We start from the raw sequence: 9,621 nt of genomic DNA, 5'->3' as shown, positions 1-9,621 counted from the left end.
AGTGTACCCTGGATGCCAGAGGTTTTTCTTCCATCGCTCTGAGAGAGAAAAACCTCTGGCACCCAGGGTAAGTCAAGCGTCTATCAGAACAAGGTCAATACTAGTTAATACTAGCCCTCACTTTCATTCATAGGCCAGGTAAGTAAGCACACAACTTTAAAATGGTCTATGAAACAAATTTGATCATGTTTTTATTCCCTTAATTAAGCAAACTGTTTTTAATGTAGCTCTATTTTTAAACAGTATTGACTTGAAGAATTCCATGTTTTATCTGCACCCAGTCCGTTGAAGATGTCAAGAATACAATGTACTAACCTCCTCTGCCAACTTTCAAAACACAAATTCTTAGTGCTGATATTTTGCATGCATTTTTTAACACAATTCCATAGCTTCCATTTCTTCAGCTTCTTTGAAAAAAGTCGAGAATTCCATTTTGCAAAAATGCAAACCAAGTCATCCCTAACTGAGCCTGCTCCGGGCTAAAGGAATGACCATACAGTAACATCAACAGTTTACTTTCTGCAAAGCACATCTTTAAAAAGATCAGTTCAAAATTAAGCAACACTTTCATTCACAAAATGTAGCTCTACTTTTTTAGCTACACATTCTTCACAGTTAAAAACCAACAGATCTTAACTGCTTGCACATTTTGATTTTCTTTTAATTAAGGGATGAGTTGAGACTATCCACAGGATCCACACTGGGGGAAAATGTGCTACAACCATGCTGGTTAAAAAATGTTCAGACACCCTGCTCAAAAACTGTGTTTACCAACTTCATAGGATGGCCAAGAAGAAATCTAGTCAATCTAGTGCCCCCTTTCCCGATTCAAATTTTGTTCATCAAAAACCATATATGTTGAGATGGCGAGCAATGACCTTCGAGATTGTTTGATTGTTTTTGTTTGCATTAAGGTAGGAGGTATTCTCAACTCATTGCCTGTGTGGTCACTACTCGTACTGCATGTTTTTCATACGTAAAATAATGCATTTGTTTACTGATATTTGGAAGTTCACTTGATAGAATTGCATGCTTCAAGTCTGTCAGTTTCATGTAAAAGAAATACGGTAGCTGACATGTTTCTATTTCCAACATCAATCGTGTTTCTTGACATCATTCGTAAGGTAAGTCAAGTATGAAAAATTCATGATATCCTACACACCTACAATGGCCAAGAAGAAATTTAGTGCAAAATTACCAAAAGCCGCAAACCCCCTTTCCCAATTCAATGTTGCTCATCTATGTTTTACAAGTAAATTGATACTGCATAGCTAATTTAACACTGCAAAGGGGAGTGGCAAGATACTGTAGAACCATGACAAATCTGCCAACAATCTCAAACATAAACTCTTATTTATTCACTGTAGGGGTGCAGGGATGGCGCAGGGGTGCAGGGATGGCGCAGTGGTGAGAGCACTCGTCTCTCACCAATGTGGCCCGGGTTCGATTCCCAGACTCGGCGTCAAATGTGGGTTGAGTTTGTTGGTTCTCTACTCTGGACCGAGAGGTTTTCTCCGGGTACTCCGGTTTCCCCTCTACTCAAAAACCGACATGTAATTTGATTTGCTTTCTTTGTTAATTTCAGTTTACAGTGTCCCCAATTAGTGCTCCAGCGCTAGAACGACTAGACACTTAAATAAAGTTCCTTTTCTTTTACACACACCACCCACTTGAACTAACAATAATTATTAGTATCACCCAACTAGAGGACTAATGCAAATCCTGCATTTTGTTTGGCTACACTACTAGAGGACTACCCAGTATTAGTTTTACTCCCTAAGGGCCGCACTGCACCTAATAATCACAGACACCAATAACTACACTCCCTTTTTTCACACCACGTCACTAAAGAGACATTTTGTTGCATCGCATCACAAACATTTTTCTCCTCACATTAAGATGTCTCAATTACTTTTGCAACTGGTTATAGCAAATAAGGTTTATCAATATTATTGATGTGAATATTATTTTTTTCTTAATTGACATGTAGTGCCCATTGAAAATTAAATTTACCAATTTTTTTGGTTAAAATTGTGAAAATACTAATGACTTTACTACCCAATTTGTTTTCCTTTGTTTGTTATAAAATGAATATTTGCAGTTATACCAAAATAAATATATTGCAATAAACGAAAGAAAAACTGGAACAGTCAACTTTCAAAAAAAGGAATCTAATTCGATCACATTAAATTTCAAGATAGAGTGAATATCTGGCAACTGACAATCAATAATAATTGGAACTCCATAAAATTTCCATCCCCAGTGGGATATGAATCCTTCATGGCCTATTTGGAATATACTTTAAACTACTGAGCAACTAAAGACTATGTTGAACAAGGGTTTAATAATATCAGCGTGCGTTATCTGAGATTATCAAGTGTAGTTAGAAGATTGTGGGGAAATCATCAAACTACACTTCCAATAAAAGCCTTCAAAACTACTGGCAAAGGAAGTTCATTGATGCTTTCCCAATGGCAAGCTAAGTGCTTCCTCACTGAAACTTTACAGATCTGGGTAAGAGGCTGTGGTATTTCTGAAACCATAATGTGATAAAAACTTGTATCAAATAATGTATCAATCAAACCAGTGTTTAATGTGTTACGCGACAAAATGAAGGTACAAGGATCACCACTGATGATGATTGCTATTTGCTATTGAGAACCTGCCCCTGTCGGGTGAGCCCTCAGCCGGTTTAGCGTATCACCTTTCAGGTCTTTCACTTAACCTTCGAGCTAGTCGTCACTTAGATGCCCACTCCACCCTTGGCGGTTTTGTTTATTGACCTCACACCAGCGTCTCGTTCTACTAGTCAATAAACTGTTTTGGCCAAACATTGTAGTCTGTGTTTGATATTATAGTAATTACTTAGAAACATTTAAGTAAAAGTAATGACAATAAAATGATTTTGTATCATTTTTACTTGTAGCCTTGTTACTTTGACTTAATAATGGCATCATGGTGATCTGCAAAAATGTTGGCTTCTTAAATTCATCTTTACAAATAATTATTGTTTGCAAAGAAGCCCAGGTTCTAGGTTCAAACGTTTGCAAAAAGCATTCTTAAAGTGCCCCTAATCCCAAAATATTTTTTTGCTATAAAATGAATGTTTGCACCTGTTCGAAACGCATTGTGGCCATATTTTCCTTTTTCTAACAAATCCTGTTTGTCTTTTTATAGGCTTCAAATCTTGCGAAAAACCAAGTATCTTTTGCTCACAACCGAGTCAGGAGGGGAGTGGGTCTATTCCCGATTTGACAACACAATCTACTTTGCATGCAGTTTTTAGAAAGAGTTAATGCAATGTAAATCAGTTGGTGACGTCAAATCAGGAATAGACCCACTCCCCTTCTGACTCGGTCATGAACAAAAGAAGCTTGGTTTTTCGCGAGTTTTGAAGCCTATAAAAAGGCAGGATTTGTTAGAAAAAGGAAAATAAGGCTGCAATGCGTTTCAAACAGGTGAAAAGATCCATTTTAGAGGAAAAAATATTTTGGGCTTAGGGGCACTTTAAGCCATGCTTGTCTAGGGAGGAAATCTGCTCTGAAATGTTTACGGTTAAAACCTGTCAGTGGATTTAAATTCAAGGATTCTTTTTTGTCACGGCTATTTTCTGATTTTTTTATATTTTCAAGCTCTGGATCACTTCTTGTCAAAAAACTAAAACATGACAGTCTAATACTAAAACTAGAGGGACTGCATGTGTAGAGGGCAGATGTAAGGGAAAACGTTTCTGAGAACTTGAAGAACCTAAAGAGAGAATTTGGAGCACCAAATTACATCTAACACACAACTACCACACAAGTTACCACGACACACAGTCAAACAATAATATTGTAAAAGCCCATTTCAAAAACATTGTATCGCAAATGGGCAAGGGTTTTCTCTATAAATCTGCCTATGCCTAGGACCCACTAATAGAAGCCAATAAATATGTTTTCTCACCCAAAGCAGCATCTAACAACTCTGAGCAATAACCCTGATAAGTTTGTCTTGCTACATCCAGTGGCATGTCATCATCTCTTCCAAGAAGTGTTGGGGATGCGCCATATCGCAGAAGAACAGAAGTTAACTGGACAGCAATATCATAGGCATGGTTTGCTCTGAGGGCCAAATGAAGAGGTGTGTCTCTTACTAAATCTGTCGCATTGACTTTACTGCCACTGTCCAATAACATTATAGCTGATTTCACTTTCCCTTTGGAAGGTAAAAACACAAATCTTACATTAGTTTGTGCAGTTTGTTGTTTGAGGTGCAGGGATGGTGCAGTTGTGAGAGCACTTGCCTCCTACCAATTCCCAGACTTGGCTTCATATGTGGGTTGAGTTTGTTGGTTCTCTACTCTGCACCAAGAAGTTTTTCTCCGGGTACTCCGGTTTTCCCCTCTCTTCAAAAAACAACATTTGACTTGATTTGCATTATTATTAATTTATTTAATGCTTCAGTGCTAGAACAACTGGACACTTAAATAAGTTCCTTTCCTATCCTTTAAAATCCAGCAAGCTTGCGTCTTGAGAGATAAGATGTACATGTAGTCACAAAATTCAAAATAATAGTTATCATTAAAAACTTGATCATTGGATAATGCAATTGAAGAGTTTTCATTCATTGGCTTAGCCATTGTGGTATATCAGCTAATATAACATGCTCTGCAAAATTGAAAGCGTGCACATCATTTTTTTGGGGCGTTTTTCGTTTAGTTTTCTATATTTTGGGGGCATTTTTACTAAAACAATATTCCACTCACATTTGTTGGATACGAGATGATTATATAGCCAACTTGGCCCTACGCACCTCGTTGGCTATCTACCATCCCAACGCGCACTCATGGAATAACAATTGTTAATTATACTTACAGTTAGTACTTTATTCAAATAACGTTACTTCACTTGAAAAGCAGGACTGAGAGGACAGCCCTATGAAGGGTCCCGTAACTAATCTAAAACCTAAGAAGGATTTGCTAAATAACATATTTTACATGTTATTATTAAAATTCATAGACAAAAAATTATGTACATTAAAAATTCAATCGATAATATCCACTACTTTTGATTTTGCTTATACCTTTTGCTACTGATATCATGTCCAAGTAAGTAGTTGACAAATTATTCCATCATTTAATGATTATAACTATTTCTGAGAACAATATCTTTCAAGATGCACAGCATTTTTTAACTGTTTCTATAAGGTGTAACCTTTGAATATGTCAAGTGAAAGACAGAATTTTCTCATTAATTCAAAAAAAAAATTTTTTCTAGGCAGGATCTACTGAACATATCATAGGGCAGCACAATAGTGACAAGTATGCTATCAACCAAGCTTTAGAGTGACCCTAGGACACAAGGTAGTCTAGCAAGGAAGAAGTAAGTACCCTGCATGCAAGCTTCATGTAATGGTGTCCTCTTCTGGTTACTAGCCGCATGTGGATCTGCTCCATGCAAGAGAAGCTCCTGTATTACATTCTCGTATCCCCTGTAAGCAGCCTCATGCAAAGGAGTGTGTTTGCCAGCATTGACGCTGTTCACATCAGCGCCAGCCTTGATGAGTAATTTAATGCAGTCCAGGTTACCATGACGAACAGCAATATGAAGAGGAGACCATGGTGCACCACCAGAATCTAATTCAAAATTAATCGTGAAAAAACACCGATTATTTAACTAAACACTTCCAGTCTTCAAAAACCTGTTCCAATCATTTCTCTGACTGTTCCTAGAACTTAATGTAGATAACCTTTTTCAGATCTTGAGTCTGCACCAACAAAGTTCCAATAAATGCCTTGTTTATATTTATGAATGTATGTATGTTGGTATCTACTAAACTTTAGTTTGACAAAGCAAAGTCATCCTCCTAATTACTTTGTATCCTGACTACTTCTGACTAATATAAAAATAATCTTATTGCAGTTTGCCTCTCTTGGTCATAATTGAAATACATTGTAAATTCAAGGTACAATAATATGATACGTTCCTGAAGATATTAACAACAAAATTACAGTTAAGTACAAAAGCAATTTTTAGAGGGAATGACCCATTGAAATTTAACATCAATGATCCAAGTATTCAAATCATGAACAGCTTATCTGAGACACATACTGCACCAATCACCACCAACCAAGCTACTACAGACTAATACAGGACAATATTACGGTGAATTATTACACAGTCAATGGAAAACATTGCTCAATGGAGACCACATCAACAACAAGGAAAACTTTCCACTATGCACTGGATAAACCACAAGGCAGTGGCTTAAACAGTCACGATAAGACCTAAGAAGACATGCACAAATTACTTTAAATTTTCATTTTAATCGCTACATAACAGACTGGAATAGTATTATATCGAACATTATGCATGCACCTTCATTTAAAGCAGTTTTAAATCCTATCTATTAGATCATTTGTGTCAATTTTAAATCAGGTGTAACTCGTGAGTGACAAGTATGTAATTAAATTAGATTAGCTTTGGGCCATATTTAAATTCTATGTCACAATTTTTAGTGTCAATTTTATTATGCAATTTAATTAAGCTAGTTTTGGGCCACACTTAAACTTTACTTCTTAACTTTTAGGATGTGTGATATTGGAGAATATTCTTTAGATTTAGTTTCCCTCATTATTATTCTCCAGTCATGCACTTTTTGTATCTTCTGTATTTTTTTTTTACTTGTATTAGCATGACAAAGTATTACTAAACTTAAACTTAATGAACCCTTGCTAGGGGCTGACTCATTGCCTCAATTATGAGACAATTAACCCAACTAATTTCTTCAATGTGTACTTACACTGGTGTGGATTGTTCACAGGTGCACCTGCATCGATTAAAACTTGAACCAACTCAGTAGAACCCCCTTTGCAGGCTTCATGAAGAGCATGCCAATTTCTATCAGAAGTTACAGATGCTCCAGCACCAAGTAAGAACTTTACGACTTCAACATATTCACCAGCTGTGGCCCATATAAGTGGCGATCTCCCAAATTTGTCAATGTCATCCAACAAAGAGCCAGCTTGTACAAGCACTTTGACAACATCAAGATGCCCACTTGAGCAAGCAAGGTGGAGGGGAATCTTTAAACGTCCATCTATGAGAGGGTATTAGTAATAGTTATAATAAATTACCAATGATTAGTATGAATTCACCCCTCCCATTAAACTAATAACAGTAACAACAAGACAATGAACATGATCAAGAGAGAGTAAGCTAAGGACAACAGCAAACAACAACAATAAATTATGAAATACCTTTTTGGTTCACATTAGCTCCTACTTCAAGCAGAAACTTGCAAAGCTCTAAATGTCCATTTTTTGCCGATATGTGCAATGCAGTTTCTCGTCCCCCCAAGCAAGAATTTGGATCTACTCTCTTTACTTCAAAAATGACTTTTGCCTAAACAAGTAATGAAACAATCAGCAAAATTAATAATAACATTGCCCACAAAGATGACGATGGTAATAATTCAAAATGATGACAATGTATTAGGTAATTTGGTGCAGAAGCAGTAAGTATAGGGAATCATATGAACATCAGAGTACAGATTTTGATTTATGGGTATGGGTGATAGTTTGAAAGTTCTCAAAATTGCACAAGCTGTAGGCTAGTGCAATTTGAGAACTCAATCAATACATCACAAGTGACCATAAAATGCATAAGCAAGTTCATTAAGTTTTTATTTATTATATGTACTCAACAAATAACTCCATCATTGTGTTTCCATAGCAACTTCTGTATTGCACTCTATAACCTATTATGTATTCGTCATTGACCAATCAGAAATGCAATATTCTGTTGAGTACATACAATAATATAATAATAATTATTATCATTATTGTTATTAAAGATATTGAACACCTAAAGGAGGGTAGATACCAGGATGTGGAGAAATCAAAATGCCACTTGCACCGGTACAAGATTTTAGTTTGCTTTTGTGGTAAGATAGCTGTTTACAAACATTGTTTTCTTTTTAGTTTTCTTTAATTATTAATTATTTTACTCTGTCTAATGCCAGGCAATTATACTTGTCAAATAGGGGCTGCTTCAGGGATGAACAGGTTAAATTTTGCCAACTACAGAAGCAAAAGAGCCTTTCTTGCAACAACCAATAAGGCACCGTTTGGCACATAAATAATTAACAATTATTATTCCATGAGCGCGCGTTGGATATATATGAGATGGTAAATAGCCAACGAGGCGCATAGCACCAAGGAAATCTGTGACTTACGGTAGCTTTCCGGTGATATCATTGCTGAAATAAGCAACATGATAGTTCCTAGTATACAAAACGCCGTGTATTTTCAAGGTACGAACATGTCGATGTTTATAATGACCAGGTAATAGTGGAAACGCCTTTGGAATGAACTTTTTCAACAAAAATGTTAGGAAACGTTACCAATGCGTTGAAAAAAATTGGAAAATCATTGTGTCGCTTTGACCATGCATCCCCCTGTCTTGGAAACATCAAAGTGGCCCTCTGCTCGCAGGGTATATCATTTAATAAGATCGTGTCTGTGTATTTTCCTCATCTTTTTTTTTCAGTTTTAAAAAAATTCAAGGTCAAGTTTCTGAAAGGCCAAGCTCAGTGTTAAAGTCTTGCTAGTTCTCTTGGTTTGCACCCAAATGACACGGCGGCCAAGTTGGATGGCTGAACACAATACAATTCTTTTTCACAGAATTTACACAATAATAAAGTTTAGTTCCCAGCGGAGAGACAGGTTATTGTTCTTACCATCCAACTTGTCCACCATAACGTCACAAGTAAACCAGGGCCCGGTCGTTCAAAAGCCGATTAACGCTAATCCCAGATTAAAATTTAACAAAAGAGTTAATTTCTCGACTCCGAAATGCTCTTCAAGGCTGATATTCGGCAAAACCTTACATTAGAAAACGTCAATTTTGGACAACTGAAATAAGCAAAAGAAACTTTCACCGAAAAATTGAAAAGATGAAACAAAAGTTTACGCTAATCCTGGATTAAGTTAATCTCCTTTCAAACAACCGGGCCCTGCAGCAATTATTTAAATATTTGGCGTATAAATAAACGAAAAACATTAATATTTACATCAGCTAGGCTTCCGTCCCGAACGGCATCTAAAAACTCCGTAACTCCGTTCTCTCTCGGATTGGATAGTATAACGCCGAGAGGTCGTCGAGGAGTTACCCGAAACACTTCATTAACACCATCTTCTTCCTCCATCTTAGCTATTAAATCAGATAGAGTCAACCAGCTTTCAAGGTCAAATTGGTTCCAAACCTGAGTGTATTAGGTCATATATTTCGTACAATGAACCCCATTTTCTCCAATTATCTGTAGGTTTTGTACATTAGCCGGCCAACTGTCCCTGTATTTGAATGTTTTGAAATATAAGAACCAAAAAGCATTATTTCTTTCCTCATTTGGTGACGGTATAAATTGAGGTGTTTTACAAAACGTACAGGTTGTTACTTAGTTTTAGTCCCCCACTCGTTCTATGCTAGAAACAGCTGCAAAGGCCACTTTCAAAAATACGGTGAAAAATCTTTGTTTGCCATACAAAATTTTGCCTAAGCATTGTTTTTATTTTCTCTAGGAATTAATGTAAGTCCCAAGAGAAATTGGAAACAATGCTTACCGTAAATGATCTAATAAATA

The 9,621-nt window shown here is 36.4% G+C and overlaps 1 protein-coding gene across 1 annotated transcript; it reads right to left on the bottom strand.

The window, feature by feature from the left end:
* Positions 1-2,155: 2,155 nt before the first annotated feature.
* LOC138022951 (serine/threonine-protein phosphatase 6 regulatory ankyrin repeat subunit A-like) lies at positions 2,156-9,409 on the bottom strand. The gene is made up of 6 exons (XM_068869975.1): positions 9,052-9,409; positions 7,238-7,382; positions 6,781-7,077; positions 5,369-5,614; positions 3,943-4,194; positions 2,156-2,533 (listed from the first exon to the last, which is right to left on the bottom strand). The coding sequence occupies exons 1-6, from the start codon at positions 9,184-9,186 to the stop codon at positions 2,406-2,408; spliced, it is 1,203 nt and encodes a 400-aa protein (XP_068726076.1). The 5' UTR covers positions 9,187-9,409; the 3' UTR covers positions 2,156-2,405.
* Between the last annotated feature and the right edge of the window lie 212 nt (positions 9,410-9,621).

Source organism: Montipora capricornis, chromosome 11 (genome assembly GCF_036669925.1).
Source record: "Montipora capricornis isolate CH-2021 chromosome 11, ASM3666992v2, whole genome shotgun sequence".
In the NCBI taxonomy this organism is placed as follows: Eukaryota; Metazoa; Cnidaria; class Anthozoa; order Scleractinia; family Acroporidae; genus Montipora; species Montipora capricornis.
The sequence above is the reverse complement of the archived record's forward strand: the minus strand, read 5'-3'. Positions and strand labels throughout refer to the sequence as shown.

What these genes read in the sequence shown, in the direction of transcription:
- LOC138022951 (XM_068869975.1), bottom strand. Translation starts at nt 9,186, where the DNA reads ATGGAGGAAGAAGATGGTGTTAATGAAGTGTTTCGGGTAACTCCTCGA. An exon ending in TGTGAACAATCCACACCAGT is followed by an intron (nt 5,615 to 6,780) that starts GTAAGTACACAT and finishes ATTTTGAATTAG; the next exon opens with ATTCTGGTGGTGCACCATGG. An exon ending in GTTGTTAGATGCTGCTTTGG is followed by an intron (nt 2,534 to 3,942) that starts GTGAGAAAACAT and finishes TTATGGTTTCAG; the next exon opens with AAATACCACAGCCTCTTACC.